General features: G+C 38.0%; 1 protein-coding gene across 13 annotated transcripts in view; it reads right to left on the bottom strand.

Annotated features, from left to right (window-relative positions):
• WDR20 (WD repeat domain 20) overlaps positions 1-25,267 on the bottom strand; it is a 48,258-nt gene that overhangs the window by 9,006 nt on the left and 13,985 nt on the right. For 3 of the 13 annotated variants that reach the window (XM_035892402.1, XM_009636862.2, XM_035892406.1), the window contains exons 2-3: positions 10,896-11,078; positions 3,802-5,079 (exon numbers count right to left, since the gene is read on the bottom strand). In XM_035892402.1, the coding sequence (XP_035748295.1) occupies positions 3,802-5,079; positions 10,896-11,078 (1,461 nt within the window). The other 10 variants (XR_004841720.1, XR_004841722.1, XR_004841719.1 and 7 more) reach the window with 9 other exon arrangements.

Raw genomic sequence — 25,267 nt, 5'->3', positions numbered from 1 at the left:
TAGCTGTGTTTCAGTTTTACTATAGTCATCCCTGAAGTTTATACAGATACCGTATCACGTTGAAAGAAATCTATTTGATAGTACTTAAATACCAGCAATTGAACTTCAATTGTAATGATGAAATGCTCCTTTCCATTGAGGAAGAATTAGTATGTATAGCTGCTCATCTCACTCAAATATAGTACATGAATGTTTAAGTACTTTCACTAAAACAGAAGTCATACTAAAACATGATACTGTACTACAATTGTAGTTAACTAGAAAATTCAAGGATGTTATAATTTAAGCCTAAGTTTTCCTGTACAATAAGTCAAATAAATAAATTCCATGTGCATTTGTTTTACAAAATGGTAGCATGTTTATCTTGCTAGGTTATACACTGCCATTTCACCTCTTCATACTGCTAGCCAATCTTACCTTGAGCTTTCTTACAAAGGAAACAACTGATCAGCAACTTTTACTTAGATAAAATGGATGGTGAATAGTCAAATCTAAAGTCAAACACAGAAATCATATCGTTTCTCTGCCCGCTAAGTTCAGAGAAAACTTGTTTTGCATATCCAGGTTCCACTTTGGTTTTTCAGGGGTTTTGTTGGATTGGGTTTTTTGTTGGTGGTTTTGTTTTTTTGGTTTGGTGGGGGTTTTTTTTTTGTTGGGTTTTTTTTTGTTTGGTTATTTTTTTTTTTAATTGCTTCTGCAGGTCCTGTAATTCAGTTTGAAGTGGCTATAAAGATAACACAGGGCGTTTACCTTAGTTCCTTTAAAATTCTTTTTCTGTGTTTTCAGATTAATACAACAGTTCTATAGCCCCATTTAGGTTTCCCATCAGGGGCTGGGAAAGACAGGACGGGGGAAGAAGAGACAGCTAACTATCACCATGTCGAGAAGAATGATCATACTCTTGTTAAGGCAACCTGGTTTTCTCACCACCCTGAACCTTCAGAAACAGGCTAACAAAAAGTGAGAGTAAAAAATTCAAACTAATGAATCCCGAGCCTCATTCAACTTGTTTCTTACTGAATTTTGCCATTCACTTGACCTCACCCTGGTTGGGAGTTAGTACAACAGTTCTGGAAGTGCAATGCCAGAGTGGTATATCCAGTGAGGAAGCTCAAGGTATGATTATGCATACACTGAAGTAGTAATTTGGAAAGTTTATAAACAGTGAGGACACTCTGTAAGCACTGTACAGCTTATCAGCTATCACAAGGATCATGGCTGAAGAGACATTTCTGGATTTTTTTTCCACTAAGGGCAGCACCAGCCCAACCAGAAAAATGAAGAGAATTTGTCGTATGCTGTCCAATTACCCAGCACATCTTTTGATGGCTATTAAAAATGAGAGGGAAAGGTAGCGCTGGCTCAACGGAAATTATGTTAGACACTGCAAGCCTGCTTCAGTTTTCCATCCAATTCTTTCTTTCGGCTGGCAGTGGCATGAATTTAATGAAGGCCTTTTGAGGCCATGATGGAAGAAGCAGCAAGATTCAGAGGCTTTCACTCTAGAGTTGGCAGACAAAAACATGACTGAGTTTTAAGATCACTTGGGGACCTATATTTCAAAAGGAAGACTAGAAATAGCAGCTTTAAACCCCAGAGTAATGGGATAGCCTAGGATAAAACAGCTGGTGAAACAGACATGAATGGTATATAACCCAGTAAGAAAGACATTACCACGAGTGTTTTATACTTTGACAATTTTCATTAAATAAAATTAAGTGCTTTCCTATAAACAAAGAGGATGCTCGTAACGTCCTTCTGGCACAAATATTTTCCTATCAAAGCCCTGTAAACATGCCACCAAAATTTAGTTTTTACCAGCAGAGTGAGCTCACTAGAAATGCAAGTGAAATCAGAAAAACAAATTCATTCGAAAATTTCTAAGTAAATACTTCCTAAACAATATGGCATTTACATCAGTGTGCAATATATTAATTTTGAAAGTGATAACTTCAGCATGAAAATTACTTACCTGTAATTAAAGTTTTCCATATTGGCCAATACATAAATCCTGATTTTTTGGTACTGCATACTTTATCTCTGAAATATTTGAAATGTCATATTCCAAATCAAAGTCAATACACACAAATATTTAAGTTATACCCAGCCTAACAAAACCCACCTCAGCCACTGAAGATAAATTTAACAGTGTAGTGTTTAGTAGTACGCAAAGGAGTTGTAGAACAAAAAGAAAATATAGGTCATAATATAAATCTGAGGCACTGCTGTAGATGTAAAGTTAATTCATAAGATACGTGAATTGCACTGAGTTGCAGAAATGATAACTGCTGTAGTAGTTTCATTTAGGACAAACATTCAAAATAGTGTTTGGGGGGGGGGGGGGTTTTTTTTTTTTTTTTTTTAAATTAATGCTGGATCTGTAGTTTTTAGGCCAAAAATACTTTCAGGTAACACCATCCTCCCTTCTCCCCAGAAAAAGTTTTACACGTTTTAGTTTTAGATTCAACCTTTAAATATGCATTAAGATGCAGAGCTGACATAGCTCTCTACACATACCTACGTTGTGACAAATTTGATAACATCTCAAAGCAACTTACATTATACAAACAGTTTTAAGAAAAATTATTGGGTTTTACTTAAAAGTTTATAGCAATGAAAATGTGGTATAGAAATATATACAGTACCTCCACTTCAAAAGTCAGATTTACAAACCAAATGGTTAAAACCTAATGAACATCAGATTTTCATTTAAGGTTGCTCAACTTGGCAATATTCAGGTATTACCAGATTACTTCTGTTTCTTCAGGTGATAAATTACATCCCCTTTCAGAATTTTTCACAAAAATAATAGTCCTTCCTGCTAGATCAACTCTGGTAATGTTTTCATAGCTGTATTCCTTTGAAATGTTGCTGGCAAGCAAAGCTATTGTAGCACAAAGTACTTTTTTAATAAAATAATCACCACATTTAGCTTCATTCAAAATTTAGCTTGCTATACATTGGACAAAAGAAAAAGAAAGTTTTATCTGTGTTCAAGTGCATTAACAACAAGAGTTAAAACTAGTAATATATTTTAATGAAGGTTCAACTGATAGAACAGGTGCCATCAAAAAGCATGAGCTTGTCGATGATCAAATTGCCTAACAAAACTGACAGTAACGTAACACTGAAACTTAGAGAAAGCTTGCATGATTTTCCCTAATTTAACAAATACATCAATCAAAAATTAGAGTTCCTCGATAATACTGATTCACAATTTCAAGAGCATAAACTACAGTCAGTAAAAGGGCTCACAAATCTGTGCATAAAATGGCTGACGTTTTAACAAGAAGTGGTTTTACATTAATGGCAGGCCACCACAGAAAAGTATGGAGGAACAAAACACTTTGGTTTTAATTTTTTCAGAGGCTCACATGTCTCATTAGCCTTACAAGCAGCAGCTTTTCATAAGCTACTCTCATTGGGAGTGCTGTATTTTGTAGAAAACATTAGAAGGATTATAATTATTTTAGTGATTGACAGGTTTTACTTCAATTTTTACATAAATAACTTTCACCATATTGTGGTTATGCTTAAGTATAAGAACACTGATCAATAGTTTAGATGCACAGTATTTATTTCTTCTGCTGGAAGGCAACTATACTTAATAATTGTATCCAAGACACTTCAAATCATTCAGAAATATGGCATGCAGTATCCAAAAGTATGGCTCTGAGGATTTTTTTTTTTTTTTTACATTAAGCATAAAGAAATTTTATATTCAACATTCATTTATATTTCAAGAAAACTACCTATTCAGAGTTCTAGTTCTTTGATGCAGCATTAAGGATTAAAACTTACCACTTTACCAGGCCTTGCCCATGTGCAAATAAATCCCTCCTGACAAGCAGTGACTATACAGTCTTCAAGAAAAATTAACACAGTCAGTCTTTCATGTGCTATCTTTTTACAGATAAGAGGCTCTAACAAGGGAACATCTTCCATTCGGGGACAGAGAGGTGTTCCCAAAGTTTTAGCTGGGTCCGTTTTGGTTTTAGTAACTAGGTTCAGTTTGTCACTGCTCTTGCTAGATATATGTCCCATGCTATGATTTCTCTTGTGATCTTTTTCATGGTGTCTTTCCTTCCGATCGTGTAGCGATAAGGTTGCAAATTTACTAACGCCAGAAGCAATGGCACCATCCATGACACTGCTTTTACTGCCAGCATTTGAGACTGCAGAGTGTGGAAGGCTGTTTGACCGTGGAAGAGGAGGGGGTACAGAGTTTCCAGGTGTTGTGATACTGTTTCCATTACTTCCTGGGTTAGTTCCACCACTTCCAGCAGGTGGACTTGTGGCATTCATGACATTTGTATGTGTCCTTGCTCTTGAGAGAGGTTGGTGGGGGAAGAGGATATCTTCTGTAAGATCCCACAAACAGAGCTGTGTGTCCTGGCCTACTGAACCAAATCTATACGTAACACTTACTGGACGACTGTCTGTAGAGTTCCTTTTGGATAGCCTAGATTGCGTACTATTTGCTCGATCTCTGCCAAAATGAAGGTCTTGGAAATCCTCATCACTTCCGCTAAATTCCATCGGGTCACTCTCTTCTACACTAGTGGTATATGGATCAAACGCAACAACACTGACCCACGATTTATGTCCGTGGCCTCTCGCTATTACTCGACAGTCCACGAAAGACCAAACCGTTACCAAGTCATCCTCTCCACCTGTCACTATGTACTTCCCATCGGGACTCCAACACACACACAGCAGTCCTCCAAAGTAGCTTTTCATTGTACCATGCAATTCCACTGAATCAAAGTTAAACACACGAAGAAAACCATCCTGGCTCACACATGCCAAGAACTTCCCATCTGGGGAAAAGGCAAATTCATTCAGGGCACCCTCACCTACTGTCCATTTAAGCAGAGGGTTTCTTGTGGATTTACTCTTGCAAGTGTGAACTGCAAAACTTTCTCCTTGTTTAAGTAGCTGGTAGTGCGGGGCTGTGGTACCACAAGTGTGCTCCACGTTATACAAGTACATATTGCCACTGGAATGAGCTACTAGGAAAAGGCTTTCCGAACCTGGTACCCATTTTACACAGGTTACTCTGGACTTGTCTATTAGTCTCTGTGAAAAACAAAGAAGATACATATCAGAAAGTCTGAAAATTAAAGTTTTAATGATTAACTCTATATCTCAGCTTGCTGGGGGGATGGGGAACAATACTTAAGCAAAGTGAGCTCAACTTTCTAGAAGGGAGCTATGTTACTGTATTTGCAAAAACTTATCATCTTATCAGGCAGTAAAGAAGAAATTATTTTTAGACAAAGTGCTACCAAAGGTTGCTATTATTACGGTCCAGTCACATTCCACAAAGAACATACTTCAATCAAGCCAATCTGTTGTTATGAATCTAAAGGTAGCGTTCTTAGGTTTATTTTTCACTGTAGGTTGAAGAGCATGAAAAGGAAACAATCAAGAAAACACAGAATGAGCTAAAGGGAAAAAACGCAGTTACTCATCTGTACTACATAGCAAACAAGTTACAAACCAACAACAGTAAATTTAGAGTCTGGTTTTATCTGAAATCACCAATAAAATCCATCCTCTGAAAAAAGAAAAGAAAAAGAGGCTTTAGGAGCCTTTACCAGCTTTTAGGGATTCAGGGAGCAAAAGCTACACACACAGTGACCCTGTTACCATGTGGCTGGAAACTTAGTAGTTCATGTGGTTCACTGAATTCAGAAGGCACCACATACTCTTCAGCTTGGAATCCTCACACTCAAATTACTTTTTATTCATTAGCCAAGGACCTGTCAGTACTCTGTTACCACCTGATTAAGAAGTTTCCTTTACAGAAAAACATTTTAATAGAGTCCATCATTGCAAAAGAAAGAACACACACATTAAACAAACGTTCCTGATCATAACGTCTTCAATGTTGTAAGAACTGAGAGATAAAATTTGACTCCTTGAGTTTGCTAGTGGAGTTCTGGTGGACTTCTAAAACTTACCAAGTCAGCCATGGCATCACTCAATTGCAACTTGGAGACAAATAATTCTTTATATGCACATTCAAGATTTGTATTTGGTATAGATTGATTATAGGTTGAAAGAGAGCTGAGCTACACAAAAGGCAAGAATGCAAACACAAAGAGCCTAAGGAAATACCAGAACAAGTTACAAAAGCATTAAAAAAACAAAGCAACAAAAATTTCCCCCTAGAACCTCGCTATGCTGCTATCACAAACAAAAAACCAAACTAATAGATAATACATTGCCTGTTAACCATTCTGGAACTGTAACTATCACTGCAAAGCAGCACCTGGTCATTTTAGATTATACTTTTGCAAATACTTTTGCTGCTGTCAATTCTACTGTAAGAGCAGGAAGCCTCTCCTCTCTCTCTTCTCATTGATTAAATTGGCCATTTTGTACTTGAGAGCAGAGAGATGTAACTTAATCTGCAAACTTTTCCTCAAATGCGGTAGCTTTAAAATAACATATTCTTTGCTTCTCTTGTGATATTTTAAATAGTTTGTCACGTCTCGTTCATGTCTCAGTAATGATGATACCAGAAATATTAGACAGAAAGTTACCTGGTACATACCAAGAGAATATGGACAGGGAACACCAGCCCAGCTGGCTTACTATAGGCAATCATCTTCTCATTATGAAACTACCGCTAATATGGTAACAAAGCGCAATTGCTTGCTCTCCTCTGCTAGAGCAGCTCAACCTGACATACAATCTCTACTCATAAGAGCAGTTGCTCAACTTTTATACTAGAAATGGCATTTTAAGCCCATAATCATGTTGGGCTACACAACCTTAAATATTGTACAGAAATCCTGCAAACCTGATCTTTACCTCAAGGAGGCTACGAACAAAACAGAAGATGCAATCTGCAATGAAAACAGATTAGCTCAAAGAGACAAGACACAGAGAGGCTTTAAGCTCATATGTAGCAAGTGACTACAACTCAAAAACTAGGAAGTTACAACTTTCTGAAGTTCTAAAAGCTTTCAACTGGGCTCACACACTTCTGCAGCACAACAAAACAAGACATGAAGTCAGCATGACTGGCAGATGCATTACAAGAATGGACTGAATGCAGCAACACGCAAATCAGTGGGGAGGCTGGGATAATCAGAATCATAGAATGTTTTGGGTTGGAAGGGACCCCTAGAGGTCATCTAGTCCAACCCCCCTGCAGGGAGCAGGGACACCGCTAACTAGATCAGGTTGCTCAGAGCCCCGTCCACCCTGGCCTTGGATGTTTCCAGGGATGGGGCCTCCACTACCTCTCTAGGCAACCCATTCCAGTGTTTCACTACCCTCACTGTAAAGAATTTCTTCCTTATATCCAGTCTAAACCTACCCTGGTTTAGTTTAAAACCATCACCCCTTGTCCTGACACAGCTGGCCCTACTAAAAAGATTTTCCCCCTCTTTCCTATAGGCCCCCTTTAGGTACTGAAAGGCCGCAATCAGGTCTCCCCGCAGCCTTCTCTTCTCCAGGCCGAACAAGCCCAACTCCCTCAGCCTGTCCTCCTAGGAGAGGTGCTCCAGCCCTCGGATCATTTTTGTAGGCCTCCTCTGGACCTGCTCCAACACTTCCATGTCCTTCTTGTGCTGAGGGCTCCAGAGCTGGATGCAGTACTCTAGGTGAGGTCTCACCACAGCAGAGTAGAGGGGCAGAATCACCTCCTTCAACCTGCTGGCCACGCTTCTCCTGATGCAGCCCAGGGTACGGTTGGCCTTCTGGGCTGCCAGCGCATTGCTGGCTCATGTCCCGCTTTTCATCCACCAGTACCCCCAAGTCCCTCTCAGCAAGGATGCTCTCAGTCCTTTCTTTCCCCAGCCTGTATTGATATGGGGGGTTACCCCGACCCATGTGCAGGACCTTGCACTTGGCCTTGTTGAGCCTCATGAGGTGCACACAGGCCCACCTCTCCAGCTCCTCCAGGTCTCTTTGGATGACATCCTGTCCTTCTGGTGTGTCAACTGCACCACTCAGCTTGGTGTCATCCTCAAAGGAGCTTATGTTCAGTTTGGTGGAAGAATAGTAAGTGAAGGGACTTCAGTCACCAGTCAAGAAGACCAGCCAAGTACGAATATCTTGGTAGTCATGTTTTGAACAAGCTTGAAGGGACAAAATTACAGGCACACACCACAAAGGAGTGAAAAAACTGAGGAAATCAAGGAATATGCACTGAAGTTAGGCAGCACAGGTATAGGAAAGTTTATTAGGAAAAAATGCAGCTTAAGGCTTTAGTTTAAATAAAAAAAGAATTAAAAAATAAGATGAAAGAAACAGAATTCAGTTGGCTGGCTTGAGAATAACCAGCTATCACCTGGAAACAACTGAATCTGTGAGGTATACTTGGCTGGTTTTGGGAATAAGAAAATATCACTAATTTAATTCTGACACAGCTAGAAGGAATACCACCATTGATATAGATTGATTTAGGTAAGCAGCCACAAGCTGCATAGTATCACTCACCTCAGCCTTTCAAGTCCCTATTGTCTTCTACATCAATAGAATTAAAAAAAGAAAAAGGAAGAGTAACAAGTTAGACTGCATTAAGGTTACTGTGTTTTAAGTTCAACATAATCTTCCGTGTCATAACAGGTTAAGTTATTTCACATATCACATAAGATTAAGTGCGATCCTGATTGCTTTATCACAGGTGGTAGTCAAAACAGAGCTTTAGGCTACCTAAATCACCAAATTACAAACAGGACAGGACAGGAAGCGAATTCTACTACCTCTAGCACTAGTGCTAAATCTGTCGAAAGACAAACACTCCTTTAGACCACCTTCTGCCAACGAAGACGTGTATAATTCTCAAACATCATCTAAACTCTAAATACATTCAAAACCCAACAGCCACCTTCATCTTGAAGCAAACAAACTGGCTCAAACATCAATGCTCACTGACGTTTCTCTGAAATGGCTTTTAGATACAACCCAGAACTTCCAAACATGTCCTTCCAAACTTCAGTACTGTTAATTGATTAAAAATACATAAAAGTTTTAGAATTGGTTGTAACTGCAGATAAGATCAGTGTGGGAAACAAGAACTTAACTCTAGTCGACTGTCTGTGTAGTTTTGGCAGCAAATCCTCATGTTAGCTTTGCAGAAAATAGATCATTTAATTTCCACCAAACTGTCAAAGCATGTATTCCCACCACAATGAAGTAATGCTGGTTATAGCACAGAGAAAAGACAATACTGTCTAATGGAAAGTGGTTTCAGTGCTTCCATCATTTGTGGACTACCACAAGAACTCTTCAGCCTGCAATGCAGCTTTACACTGTAGGTGCTAAACAATAAACAACATTATGGCATGTAAACATGCATTGGACCTTTATGTAAGTACTTCAGCAGAAGTTTTTCTCAAGGCAACTATAGTTCAGAACTGCTCTGTGCTATGAAATTCAAGCTGTTTATAGTATTTTATTGCCATTCATAATACTTACACTATTATCATACAAGATTAAATCGGAGCTGTACTTACACAAGTAACTTCTTCACATCCAGACTAGCACTCCAAGTAGTGAAGTTGCATCAGTGACAAAGTTTGGGGTTTTTTGGTTTGGGGTGGGTTGTGGTTTTTTGGAGGGGTGGTAGTGCAGGGGGAGGTATGTTAGGACAATGCTAAAATGAACATTTCAACTACTTATACAGAGGTTTCTACCAAAGAGTACTCTGTGCAACATCAAGAGATTCTCCAGCGCTGTTTCCCACTCAATACAAGCAGAGACACAGAGCAGGTGGGAAAAGGCTAGGTAAGAGGAAAAATGCCCCTCTTCTGATCTAGATGTAGCTACTTTTAGAAAGCTGAGGAGGAATTAAGACAGTTCTAATTATAAAACATCCCCATTGAGAACAATACTTCAGTCTTCTTTGCACAAAGACAGAGCAAGGCAACACATTTCTCTGAGGTGGGAAAGATATGCTTGCTCAGTTTGAAAGCTGAGCAAGTCTTAACTTCATCTGCAAATCTCTTATCCAGATTTGAAATTTCTGAAAAAAACCAAAACAAAAACCAAACAAACCCAAGAAACAAAACTGCAAAGCACTTTGCTATTACCTCCACACACAATTCACCTGCAGCTGGATTAAAACACAAAAAGGAGCAAAAACCACCCCCAAAAACCCAATCATCCTCCTCAAACCACCCAAATTCCCACAGCTTATCCTCTGCAGAAAATGCTGTCAAAAGTTGTACCAGTTACCAGATTTCTTTCCTTATTATCATCCAGACACTTACTCTTCTAAGAATGCCAATACTACCAGATAATCAGCTAGTGGTCTTGTAACTTGGCATTAGTCCCCCCCTAGTATTCCCTTCTGTCTTTCCTTATTGCACAGCAGCAGAAAAAGCAGATGGAGAGTTTCCTTCAGGAACATCACATGGCCAAGACCTCATAAGCCTTCATCTTCTTCTATGCAACATTCAGCTTGATATCCTTGTCTTCCCCAAGCAAACCTTTAGGAACCGTTGATAGTTTCTGCTGTAACATCCTGACCATAAAAATTGGTATTTTTACCTTATTTAATGTTTTGACCGTAATATATTAGTTAAATAAGGGCTTAAATGTTTTATTCTTCATTCGGAACCAGAAGCCTCAAAAACAACTGACTGCAGAGCACACTTATATTTGTAGACCTTTTTTCCATCAGTTAATTGTCATTAACTCTACTTGCAGTATTACTCAAACTAGAAAGTCCTAATTTTTAATCTTAAACCCTAAAAGATTCCTTCATGAGTAACGTTTTTGTCTAGGTATTCCAAGCCAGTGAAACAGCTGAAAAACAAAGTGACTGAATGATAAGCTATAGAGGCAAACGGAGCCATCTACAGAACTTGAGAATCTAGGATCTTTAACATTACAAATACATTGCATGCAACAATGTTAAGATTTCTACTTACTTCCTCATTAAATAGTTTGCTAGTTTCTTTTTTAATAGGATCTATAAGTTGGACCTGGCCTGCAGAGAAGCCCACTAGAAGAGACACACTTTCTGCTGTGGCTGTTAAGTGATTGAAGTCATGGCATGTAGGCTGTGTTCCTTTGTATATCCTTTTGTCTATTGGTTTACTCAAGTCCGCAGCCTGCAAAGAGAGCAAACAGAATTAAGACAGTTTATCACAATGTGTGCATATAACCAGTTCCATTTGCAAGTAATGTTTATACTCAGCAACAATTTATGCAGTCACAAACCCTTACTTTAAAAAAGTAGCTTTGTATTTATCAAAGACATCTAAGATGTTGTCAGAAGGTTTGTCTTTTCATATAAAGCAATATTTGTGTTTTTCAATTTTGCTAAACACTATACCTACCCTAGCCTTTGCAATCACATCACACAACAAACCAATGACAACCATTCAGTAACACAAAGGTGCCGGTGGTCCTCAAGATCAACCTATTCCCAGAAAGCTTCTCCTGTCAGAGGGGCATTCCATGACACAGAGACAAGATACCTTCTACTTTCCTAGAAGCAGCTTTCTCAATATTGAGTACAACAAATTTTGGATTAAAAATGCCATATTCTCAATCACCTGATACTTGTACTGTAAGTCTATCCTTTTATAACAGGCAAACATACAATATTGGTGGTCAATAATATTGGCCTCAATAATTAATAAAATGATCAACTAGATCCTAGGAGCACTGACTCAAGATGCTGATACTGTGATTATAAAATACACTTTAAGCCATTAAGCTACAAAGTAATTGTGCTTCTGACACTGAACATAGAATTCAAATATAGCTCAAAGTAAGCGCTAACAAAACTGAGGAAATTCAATATAAACAACTGAAGATCTGGCACTGAAGTGTCAGAAGAATCAAAAGGAACAGAAAAGCAATTTAAAATGCGCTCTCAGTTGTGTAACCCATGGTTATCCCCATATCACTTCTGAACAGACAACCTAATCTTTCATCATCCAGAGATTAAAACCCACACATTTAATATGCAAGATCATACAACAGGTTCAACCGGGGTTTTTTTCTTTGTTTTTTGGTGTTTTTTTTTTCCCCAAAAAACTCCCTATTTACTAGGTTGAGAGCCTGTAATTAGAAAGCTGCAGATACCCAACAATATTACAGACCTGAGATGCAGCTGAGATTTGGGACTCAGATTTTAAGTCTGATATATACTTTTCCAGTATTTTTAGTCAGAGGAAATCTGGCCAGCAATATAAGAAACAAAAACTTCTTTGAGGAAGAGGACAAGCTTCACAGAAAATTGCTCTAGTGTACTAAACCTTCAAGGATGAGGTCTAAATAGCAGCAAATCCTTGGTGTGCTTGGAGCTACACAGACAGAAACTAGACTTGTCAGTAGGGAAAAACTGTAACTAGCTACGCGGTGAATCATGTCAGGTGAGCCATTTCCAAGGCAAATTTAACTAGGGGATACACATGATAAGCATATATATGCAAAAGTATTAAAGTTGCACTTAATGGTTTGCAGCATATATTATAAACTGGTTTAATCAGGTGTACAGCCTCCTAGTTGAAAATTCAAAAATGAGATTATGTATTCCAGCTTCTAATCTCAGCAGATGAAAAAGTTATTCTCCAGAGCTCAGAGATCCATTACAAGCTAAAAAAGAGTATTAGCAATACCTCTTCAAGGAGAACTTAAATAGAATACTAGCTCTACTGGGAGATCATAGGATAAGGTGCATGCCTGCCAATGAGCATTCACAGACACATGTAAATCTGTAATATGAAGCTGAAAGATCAAATCCTAGAGGCCATGTAGTTCTCTCTTACATTGTGCAAGACTCCTTTGTGCTGTATCACTATAGAATAAGTGATATTAAGGGATCATTCTCAAAACGGAGGTAGGTTTTTTATCTGGAAGACCATTCTATAGAAAAATATAGATGTATCCCTCCATACCTCAAAGAAATGCAGGATTAATGAGGTACCACATCTCTCTCCTCTCACCTATGAGACTAGAGGCCATGTCCTCTGGACAAAAGTTCCAGCAGGACACAAGGCCTAAGAAGGAAGATCCCTTTTAAAGTAAACAGAAATCAGCCTGAATCATGCCGAATGATTGAAGAAACACAGACTCTCCCAGCCAGCAGAAAACACAGGTATTCCCAGGTTGTTCTCCTTTTGAATCCTCACCATAGTTTTAAGCAGCAAATGAACCAAGCGGCGGCTATTTTTTTGGAACTATACCTTGCTCTTTTGTCTGGTTGAGGTTTTGTATCACTAGCTTTCGGTTTTGTTGTCCAACAAATTTGGTGTGACTGAAGTTGCCCATCTTCTGAAATTATGTGATAACAGATCTAGCAAGACATGAAATTCTCATAAATTAAATCTAAGCACAGACTTCACTGTGCTTGTTCTAGCTGTTCTCTGGTAACCAGATGGCAGTGGCAATCTGTCTGAATTTAAATGGAGTATAAATAAACTAATTCAACCCAGAATTACCAGGCCTCTACTGACAGGTTTGCCCCGCCTTTTATTTACATGCAGCTAGTGTTTTCAGTTAAAATATAGTTGTCTTGTGGACATAAGTCAAATCTACAAGTACAAAAGTCTTTAGCTTTGATGTCTCTTAATTGAAAGACAGGGTAGAATCAATGAGCACAAGAACTAGGAGACATTTTCTTTATTTCCGCACAGTTGAAGGTTGCTCTTGGATTTTGGTAAGAACAAGAAAAGAGCTTACTCATAAAATTCAATCGCGCCTGGGACTCAGCATTTCATTAGCTCACCACTAAGTCCATTTGCTACAGCTATTTTGCGGAAGATTTGATTCTCAGAAAAGAGCTTTTATGTGAGAGCTCAGTTTACAGCTGTGAAATCCTAGGATATGACACTATTTACTGAACAAGGTGATGTGAACTGCCCGCCTCTCAGAAGAATGGTGATGTACTCTGAAAGAGAACAGAAAGATCTTGGGATTAAGTGTTACCAAACATGGAGGCTAAAAGCACAGGATCAGGCACCCTCACCTCTGCTTGAGCTGGTAGCAAGCTATTTGCATGCTTTCTGTCCCATTCCTTTAACTCTTTCTTCTGAAAAACACTCAGCACTATTCCACCCTGTCCACTTTGATAAACTTACTCCATTGTGGATGATTCATATTGAGAGCAACGCTTTGTAATTAAAACTTTTACGTCTAATCACAACTGAAAGGTTGGGGCATCTAACTGTCCCAGGTATTAGCACCTGGGACAACTGATACCTGTGTTAGAAGTCTGCTCCTTCCAACATACAGTGGTATTTGAAGTATCCCTTGGTCAAAGAAACAAGGAATAATGGTTATCAGGCAACAAGAATAAGAGGAATCTCACGCACCACCAGTCTAAAGTCAGTGACGCAGATGAACAAAACAGGTATACCTTGGGCATCAACTGCTTCCCAGTCCTGTCTTTGAACAGATTAAAACTCTCTAGAGAACCTTACACTTACAGAAGAAAAAAGGACCAACTTTGCCATTTAGTTCTTTGCGATGAATTTGTACCCTAGAAACAAAACATGAGCCATGTAACTGTTTTAGGGACTTCCTAGTCCCATTTAGTTAACTTTCACAGCACATTATTTTAACAAAATTACACTCACTCTGCTGGGGTAGGGAGAAGAAAACAAATGAAAATCTGACAATCTAGCAGCGGCCCATTCACCCTGAATCACAACTTCCTGCAGAAAGGCAGTCAAGTAGAACATCTTAACCACAGCTTTAAGTACCTAAACACTAAGAAGAAAATGAAAAAAACCAACCAAACAAAAAAAACCCCTTAACAACAACAACAAAACCCAAACCATCAGTTATCCCAGTCTGAAGCAAATATTTAAGTTTTCAGAATCTGATGTCTGAAACATCTGATTAAGATGGGCATCGATAACCTTGGTTCTGTAGCTGCCTGTAATTCTAAGGTCAAAGCTAGATTAATATCTGTCCAAGATTCACTCTTTTTATGTACTATTGATCTGAGACTTAGAGCTTTCATACTAAGATTTCCCAAACAGTGAATCACATTATTTCAAGTCAGCATTTAATCATGCTCCTTGACAGATGCGATTTCTTCCTGTATCTTTTCTTTTCCTAACTTACATCTGCAGCTTTCTGCAAATTTTAGTTGAATGAAATGTATCATACATGCTACATTTCCTTCCAAGCTAAAAAATATCTCCAAGACCAGAAATGAATTATTTAGTAATTTATGTCAGATAATTTCAACTGTAGTCATCAAAATGCTTCCTTTAGATATATAATAGTGTTTAATATCACATTTGCCAGGAGACTGGCTTTCAATGGGTCACAGCTGTAAGTGAGATCGAGACAGATTATTAGGTCTTTAAGCCTGTGGGAGCGAGGGCAAACATTTAATAAAAATTTTACTTCTAAAAATCTTCTTAACAAAATCTCTCTTGTCCAGAGAATGAATTGATCTTGAATGGCAGATTACAGATTGGCTATGTATGAAGTGCTCCAGTGCAAAATAAAAGAGAAGACAAAGAACCAAGATAATATACTTTTGAAAACACCTCTGGAGCTTGGAATTCACCACTTAATACCTGTAGCTTGATATCTCTTCAAGACCTTGCTGTCCAGGGATTTATTGGTCCCTGATCTATAAACAGAACAATTTGAGAAAGCTGTGCTTGTTCTAATGCTACATAAGTAACACGAGAAATCAGCTCTTAGAATTATTACTAAGTGATCTATATTGAACTTTACAGATGCTCTTTAAACCTTAGCTGAAAAAAAGAGGCAAGGTAACCCTTGCTGCAGCACTTTGCCTTACAGGATCTCCTAGTGAACAGGGCAGGGCCTTCCAGGACAGACTCATTAACTGTATTAGCAAGTACAGGTGAAACTAAACCAGGAGGCCCCTTACAGCTTATTTATTCTTCCTCCATGCCTGTGCTGGTCTCCCTCTCCTTCCTGCAGAGCTAGCTGAAAGACAGAGAAAGTTGAGGAACACAGCAAGAAAGCTGAGTTATCCCAGGCACTTCCATAGAATTTTCTGGTGAACACTGTTGATTGTTTCTATACACAAGAGTCTCTGCCAGAAATACTGGCTGCAATACTTCACACTGGAAATCCCTCTAATTACTTTATTAGCAAAGGAGTCGATTTCCAGATTTTTTTTTGTAGAGCCTAAATACAGCTCATTTAGTATTAGCGATAGAATCATTTGTAGTTACTTCAATGTTGCTTCAAGCTGGTCTAATCTCATAGCTGACCCTGCTTTGGGCAGAAAGTTAGACTAGAGACTCTCAGAGGTCCCTTCCAACCTGAATGACCCTAAGATCCTAAGCTTAGGATCAACCAAAGCAGCAGCAACATGGCCACTCCCAGCTTGCTTAGCAGGTCTAGTTTATGTCTCAAAGGAACTTCACGCAGGAAGAAAACTACAGGAATATTCTACAAAGAACATGGATGTAGAGCAAAAGCTCTGCTTAATTGCTATGAGATACACAACAGAAAGTCCAAGCAATGCTTCCCGCGACTATAAAGTCCTAATAAAACCCTTGTCAGTGCAGTTGGCAGTGCCATAGCCAATCAGTAATAAAATGGCTTCTACGAACATAACTGCACGTAAGCTGGCAGACTGCTGACTAATGGCCTTAGCTTTCTCAGTAGAAAGTTTAAAGACTGGCAAGAACTAACATCAGTCCCAGGATCTCTTCAGATTCAACAGCACAAACCTTTCAGGTAGCGTACAAGTGAACGCACATTCAGGGCCACTTCGGAAGCCCCCAGAAAAATTATGAACTAGTTTGAAAGCATCTGAGAACACTTATAAACTAAAAGAAAAGTACACATTCTATTTAGGATTCTATAAAAAGCCAGACGACAATCACCATTTGTAAAGTTGCCCGATCTATACACAGCTACAATAGGTTTCTTAAACATAAGGACAGTTCCTTAATTAAGAGCTGCTTTTTCCATACCTAAGTGATGTGCTTAGCTTTAAGGGTTGCATAATAGGCATTTTGTGTGTACACACAGACTAGTTTGAAGTGTCTCCTAAGCCTTGCAAAGCCATTAACGCTATGGAAATTTTAGGTCTTTATTTTGCAACACTGCATTCAATGAACCTGCTTTATATTAAAGTCATGTTTGTAAACCTTAAGAAAACTACTATTTCATTTTTAGTTCTGCTTTTAAAATTTGGCTGAGCTTTCAACTTTGTGAATTGAAGCACCAATAGCTAACACTCATACAAGCACAACCAATGCTGGATCTGCTGTCAATTAATATAAGGGCAAGTATGAACTAACACTAAAAATAAGCACACACATTCACTTTCTCTTACTCCTCTCTAATTGAAGGCACGAGAACCTATGAGAAGGGGATGAAAGTTGCATTGGACAACATGAATTTTGAAAATTAAAAACTAAGAAATTGTGATAAAAACAATTAGCAGGAAGGAAAAAGCATCTGCTGCTTTTAACATACTGCCTCAAAGACCTTTCATTAAGGTCTTAAGCTCTATAGCTTCCTTTCTCTAGAAAGTCTCCAGAAAGTGTAGCTGCCAATTCGTGCCAGTTTTACTTTCATAAATCTTAAGATTCTGACCTTCAAGACGTGATCATTATTAATTTGGCTTCAGTGGCATATCTTCTTTTTCCAATACATAAATATTTTGAATGATCTCACTTAAAGTTTAAAATAATTTGCATTTATATCTGCTCCCAACAAAAGCATTTCAAGATTTATTTCCACTCAACATTTACTCTCCTGAACAACACTCTTCCTCCTAAGTGGGTTCCTGTATCTTTGCAGAAGGTTTTTTATAAGCTACAAAGCACTTGATTAAATGCTGAACAGGAACACTTAAGGCATGTGACAGAGTTTCTAGGATACTGTAAAAGAACAGCGCTGTTAGTAAAACAGGGACACCAAGTAATTTTATTTAACCAAGTAATTTTATTTAACCTAATTTTTTCAAGTGTTCCACACGATTCATCCATAACAAAGTCTCAGAGATCAATTTCATACAAAGCTGCTTGCAAATTTGGGAAGCTGCTTAATATTCTTCTCCCTTCTAGATTTAACTTCCACTTGGGGCCATACAAGAAATGCATGACTTTTGAAAGGAGAAAAGCATTACTGAACAAGATTTCAGCATTTATTCATACAGCAGACAACTATGACCACATACTTTAAGATAAAAGCTCTAGTCCAGACAACTGGACATAAATCCACATTTAGGCAAAGATCAGTTTAGTTTTCTGAAGCCTTCAAAACAATCACAGTCTGTTTCCAGAAGAATTCTTCTAAGCACTCAAACAGAGCAAAGAGCACGCGCTGGTTTGAAATAAATCTACATGATACTAACTGAACCAATCGTTATATAATTGGCAAGATCAAGAAAGTGGATGTGAATGCCATAAAGAAAATGCATAAAGGAGTGTTTGATTTACAACTTGCCATAACAGCGTTAACTCCATTTCAGTAAGGCCGTAAACCAAAATATTCATCTGGTTACAGTATAGATAAGACTACTGGAAGTTATCTAAGGTGGAGGCACCAGTCTACCAATAACTCTAGAAAAGTAGACATTTTTATTTAAAAAGAGTTCAAAACCCCAGAACAGTAGACTCCCTCAAAAAGAAAAACCCTTTTTTGCCTGCAAATCCCCATTCATTTTACAGGTGCATATAGAATCAACTTACCCTTTGTTTCTCTATAAGCCTGGGCAAATAGCAGGAATATTAACACATTTGAATACATAGGCCCGGGGCAGTTGAGGGAAATTGAAACAAGGTTTCGAACCCCTCCACACAAAAAATACTTCCTCTCTCTTCTGAGCAGAGAACACTGCTGCTGCCTCCATCTGTCACAACCCAACAGAGGTCTCAAGTCATTGAAATTGTTCCTTTAGAAACTTAAAACATTTTCAATTCAACACATCACTCGTTTGGTAAAATTTACACACGTGCTGACACTGCTCCTTTGGAGTGGAAAACCAAAACGTACAACTTGTGACAGTGCTGTTCAAAGAGTCAGGTCAGACGCAACGCGTGTTCTAATGAACTGACCACAGCCTTCAGCACAGCTCTCCAGAGCAATTCCTGGTCAGTCCTGAAAAGTCCTGTGAGCAGTGCTTAGTGTCTCCATAAGAAACTGAAGTCTGCTCACTCCGGGAAGTATACTGGAAGTGTTCCAAGTAACTCGAGCAATCTTCAGCTGCACTGTAACCAAGTCACTGAAACTTCAGGGAAATGACCTGACACCGTAACTTAATGTTTCAAAAGGTGTTTGTTTCCACACATTTAACAAAGTTAATTTTTATTATACCTGCAGAAGAAAACCTGTCCCTTTCCTCCCTAGAGGCACTCCAATCCTTTATGTCACACTTTGCACAGTGCTGCTTTACTAAGATACAGAAAGAGCACAAGAGCTTTCTTTAACTTCTTCTTGAGCATCTAAACATCTTGAGCATTCTGATTACTCAGAAACCCACACTGAAGAACAGCTAACAAAGCAGTATTTCACAGTTCCTTTTGCAAAGTTCACTTTATTGTGGGTGTCAGTTAATGACATGATCAGTTCAGATAAAAATTGAGACTTTGACTTCAGTGTTATGCACTTGGCCACACTAAATCTGTAAACAGGCTGGTTAAACTCAAAGAACTCTGAATATAGTCACTGTATCACACACGCTCCCAACAGACATGAACTGAATTAGATATTCTATTTTGGTTTAAGCAATTAGTTGCCTTTTTTTTTTTTTTAATAGAAAGAAGGGAAAAGAAGGCGTGATATCAGTATTATTGTCTCTTCCCAGTGGCTGGTCTACAGAATTTTGGCTCAACTGTAGCTCAGCCTGCTGGATAAAAACCTCTCCAACAGAAACCTAATTCAGAATCACGTATGCTGTGCATGCAACGCAGACACCTTCCTCCTCTTCTCCCCCTACTCAGCTCTTTTTAAGGAGATATGCAAGAAAGAGATCTCACTGTGCAGTTTTAAGTTCAAAACAATGATCTCTCAGGGCTATTAATAAACCATGGGTGACAGGTCACATTTTTGTACTGGTCTCTCCTTCACTGGCTTAAAAATTAAGACAACAATTTAACAAGTCATGGCACATATATACTGGAACATGCAGAACTGGACCACAATCCAAGACTTTTTACTCTAATACCATTTCTTGAACAGCGAGTAAATACATGTTCCAGAAGTAAGTTCAAGAAGTCAGCTGCATTAATGGATTATTCCCCATCCTAGATTTCTTTCAGGAAGCCATTTAAAATGCAAATATGGAAGTTTAATAATTTTTTTTGCATTAACTACTGCATTGAACTGTGAATATAGCCAGATTTTGTTTTAACACCTATTTTCTGTTCATTATTTACTTAGATGGCTGAAGCAAGATATCCTGATAAAGTTAAATATGTGGAAAAAAGTATCAGTTCTGAATTTTGTTTCCCTCTGATTTTACTGAATACCTTCTCGTTCCCAGGAAGAGATGAAGTCTAACATTCCTTATATGCATAACACTTATACTGCTTACTAGAATAAGCAGTCCCACCCTTTTCAGTATTTCCACAGAAGTTTTCAGCTATTGCAATTTTCACTATTTCTCTGAATCTCTTTGTAACCTTTTTTCTTTTTTTTTTTTTAATCAACATTTACAGATGGATCTACTGATTTACACAATGCAATATGTTTTACTCCATTCTTGTTTCTAATATCCTCCCCCATTCCATTTCTTACAATAAAGAAAATTAGGACTCGTGTATTGATCAATTAAGGCAGTCACCAACAGCAATTCCCTCTTCTTTTTATGTAGTGGTTCCAAACTGACTCAAGTTTTTTTTCCTCCAGTGTGTGCCACCAGAATTTTAGTGGGAACAAATACTCCTGCTCATTCACCTAGCATAACTGCATCTCCCAAGTTTCTTACAATTGCCTCTTGCCTTGACAGTTAGTCAGTCAAATTAGTCCACCTTCAATTTCTTGCTGCTTTTCTCTTTTATTTCTTTTCTTGAAGTTACAGATCCACCACAAAACTATAAATTATCATATGTTAAACTTAGTGGGATGAAAGCTATTTAAAGTTTTATTTACTGTGACTAATCAATGGCACAGTTCATCAATTCCTGTGGCTTCCAAGTTCTTACTTTCCTTTGAGTTAAAACCTATTATAATCTTCCAGACGCTTTCACATTCTACTTTTGGTTTAATTATGAGGTGATCAGTAAATCCTTTTCAAAGAGGTCAGCAAAAAGCACAGACTAACCTGTAATTCAATATAACAGATACTATCTGTAACAAGTCTGCAGCTCAGCCTCTTTACACTTCAAACTCATGAGAACTCCTGAACACCTTTTCGGCTTAATACTAAACTGCTTGTTCCATCACCTACAACACTTCATGTTCCAATAACACCACTTGCTAGTTACCATGACATCAAGCCTTCCTTCCCAAGACACCACGTGCTATAAATCCTGAGGCAAATTAATTGTAGTTTCTCAATAACAACCTAAAGTGCTTTCCCTTAGCCTCCAACAATCTAACAATCTCCAATCCAGATTATGCAATGCATAATGTGATGAGGTTGAGTCACATGCCAGGGTAGGTGCACACAATCTCACGTCCAACTACGACTCTAGTCTCGATCTTCAGGAAGTTTTTAGAAGTAGTGCCTCTCTCAAGCTACAGACAGACCTTCCTCTACAATAGCTTTCCCTTTGGAGGATGAGATTTTGGAAAAGATGCATGTAAATACACATACTAATTTACATTCTGAAAGAGAAGAATAACTGCCTGATTTGCATGTGACCACACCTATGGAAAACCGTACAGCAAGTCACATGCAGTAATATCAGATTTTGCCACAATATGCTGACAGGACTGCAATATGAAATTCTACGTCCACAGACAGTTCAAAGACAGCTGATTAAACAGAGAAACCAAACTCAGAATCACTCCATTAAAACACCAACTTCACTGCAGTTAGCAAGCCTTAAGAAAAACAGCTGTGGGAAAGCGAATGAAATACTTAAGCATCTTTAACAAACACAAATCATCAAATATATAGAGTGTGCATATATAAAAATTTATATAATATATAACAATTATTAGCATAGACAAATCACTATATATACATATATCTACACACATACACTATACTAGTCACATCTGTTAAGCAAGACATGGCACACAAAATATGTCAACCTTGATTACAGTACTTAAGTAATTTATCTATCTCCAAGAGGCTTTTCTATTCACTCAATGCCCTTACAGTTAGAGGGCAAGCCAACAAAGAATGTCACTCTTCCCTGCTTGTGAATATTGCCTGTTTTGTGCAAAACTCTGAACTGGCAATTAAGATTTGCTTGATAAAAATAGAATTTTAAAACAGTATTCTTTGGAACAGGGACTCAAATTATAAACAACTACATTTGTTCTCCAAAGGGATTATTTGAGTTTACAAGTTTTCTTTTGGTATCTTAGTTTCCAAACTTTGGCATGAATTTCCTACTGTGTTTGCCATGGTAACCAAGCAGCCTGAGCCTCTACTTGAAACCCTGTTTAACTGTTTAGTGCTGCGTATTGATCAAGATACATTAACATCCTAATGTATTCCAAAGAGTGAAGCAGGCAATTCTCACACTGGAGGAATCATGTTATTAACTGTTACAAACCTCACAGGATTTTTGCAGTTGTTTAAGATGGGAGGGTAATGAGGAAATTTAGTTGCCAAAAGACGTGCATAAACAGCTACCAAATAAAGGGAATGCACTCAAATGTGAGGAATAAGGTATATCCACTATACAAGGAGCCACACTAGAACAGCAAAGAGTCTCTATTTGACACTCTCTCCTGTGAACCAAGACTTTGCATACACAGCAGAAAATAAAATTTGTTCTGAGAGTGGATTTAAATGAGACAGACAGTTTCTGTACATTAAAGCTTATATCCTGGTGGAAAACCACTCTGTTCTGGTGCAAGAGGGGCCAGGTAACTGGCTAACTTACTTGAATATTAGCAGGGCAAAGCCAAGCAACAGTTGCTAGCTTTTCTTATTTTCCATTTTGAAGAAAGACCTTTCTTCAAACACTCAGCTCAAATACAGGATCATGAATAAGAAAACATCTGTTTTAAACACATGGAATCTTTCCTAATTCCCAGAAAACATACAATATCTCAGCATACTAAAATGTATATAAAAGTAAACAAAGAACAGATTAGGAAAGCTTGAAACAAATAAAAGGTTTACTGCCTATTTTTTTTTCAGTCTCATCACCCCGTATCATAAAAAAAAAAAAGAAGCAAAGGCTGGCTGGTCACCTCTTTTTATAATAAATTAATGCAACCACTATCACCTGATGTTATTATTCAAGAAAATCTCATCCCTTACTCTGCTCATGGTTAAAGATAGGATGAAATAGTTCTGACCTTCAATGCCTGCTGTATAAATGCAGACTTACAATACAGAGAACCATCTCCAAGGAAATCTAAAAACCAAACAAATCACCCCGAAGCTTCCTTACAAAACTGCTGAGACACTGTTACCATAAAACATTGCCAATATCATGGAAAAAGCACACTAAGTCAGCTGTACTTCCATTCTTTCATTGGACTTTAGTGTCTCCAGCTCCTCAGTATCTTGCACTTCATTTCCTCTCTTGGATCTAAAAGCCAGCAAGGTAGCCTCACTGGGTACCCTACAGATAGCTGGATTTGTATCACTATAAATACATTTTCTTAGGGCTGAACCAGATGAACAGGATGAAGAAGTTTCTGGATTAAATGCTCTGCCCCCTCTTAGAATCTTCTGTACTTCCCATAGAGTCTATAGCCTATGACACCACAGTATTTTCATTATGCAGTTCAACTATTAGCAGTAGCTTACAGCAGTCAAAGAGCATGATCCTTCTGAACTGATCATGAATTTTGTATGACTGGGATTTGTGGGAGATCTGGCAATGTCTCTCATACATCGAGGGAAGGTTTTGTTTATTTATTCTCTCCCTTCTTTCTTCTCTTCCTTTTATCGCTTTAAGAAATAGTGATTGCTTTGCTCAGCTAATTAAAATCACATTCTTCTGTTGCTAGTTTTACATTAGACACCATCTTCTCCTAGTAGGAGTTGAAAATCACCTTCATCCACACAAGCAACTAGAATTTCATACAATATTAAAGCCATCTTTTCAATGCCTTGTACAATAGCACTAAAACCACTTCCTTATTTCTACTGGCAAACCTCATTTGATACGTCTTTGAATTGCATTTATATCCTCCTGCTTTCAACAGCTGTATCATAAGCTGAGCCAGCTTGTAATCAACATTACACCCTGGTTATCATCTTTTCAAAGTTTTATGGCTGAAGCAAAAATTCCCTAACTATGTATTTTTTCAGTGAAGTTTCACTTCAGTTACTGTTCTGGTATCAGCTTGTTTCCCATTATAAAATACTCTTGATTATGAACAGTGATGCTTCCCAACTTTGTTACGAGAATTTTGCCATCACATACATGCTCTTACTTCTTTGCCCCAACATTACCAATTAAAATATCAAGTGTTTCTAAAACCACTCCTAGAAAACCTCAACTTGGAGCTCTCAACAGTTTTCACAGTCCCTAAAAACATAGCAAGGACTAAGCATTTTAATTCTCTCCCCATTTCAGAACAGAATGAGTTTAAGGTTCTAGAACTCTTTCAGTTAAAATATTATACCAATCTAAAATTGCTAGTTCATACAAGGACCTGAACTTAAGTTATAATTGTGCCTTACTGCCAGAGTATTACACTAGAAAGGCTGAGCCCCTGAACTTCAAATAAAGCTGTTTATATAATACATGTTATACATTAATGTTTTCCTCCAGCTACACCACAGGGAGACAGTGTTTTACTTCAGGCAAAGCAAACTATTACAGAAGTCTACTACCTCAGAATTTCAAAAGCTAAAACTGAAAGCAACTTGAAGCAGTTGATAATTCTCCACAGTTCTTCAGGGGTTCTTTTGTTGTTGTGGTGGGGTATTTTGTTGTTTTGAGTTGGGGGGGGGGAAGTAGTGCTCTTGAATGTTTTCCTCTAGGTAAATAAAAATCAAGAATAAGCCTTAAGTAAATACCTGCCCATCACTGGAGTCACAGGCAGCCAAAGGGTTTTTAGCATAAGCTTTCACTGTTAGGAATATGGTAAATTAAAAAGCAAATGATTTGAGAATAGTAGAGAGCATACCAAATATTCGCAGGCGTTGAATAAAGTTCATGCTGCAATACTCCTTACAGACTGTCACATGTTGCGTAAAGAACATACCACCTCCTGTAAAGCTTGGAATACACTGAAGCACATATTTAGT

The sequence above is a fragment of the Egretta garzetta genome, unplaced genomic scaffold, assembly GCF_000687185.1.
Source record: "Egretta garzetta isolate BGI_Z169 unplaced genomic scaffold, ASM68718v1 scaffold374, whole genome shotgun sequence".
Classification (NCBI taxonomy): domain Eukaryota; kingdom Metazoa; phylum Chordata; class Aves; order Pelecaniformes; family Ardeidae; genus Egretta; species Egretta garzetta.
This window is presented reverse-complemented; position numbering and strand designations above follow the sequence as displayed.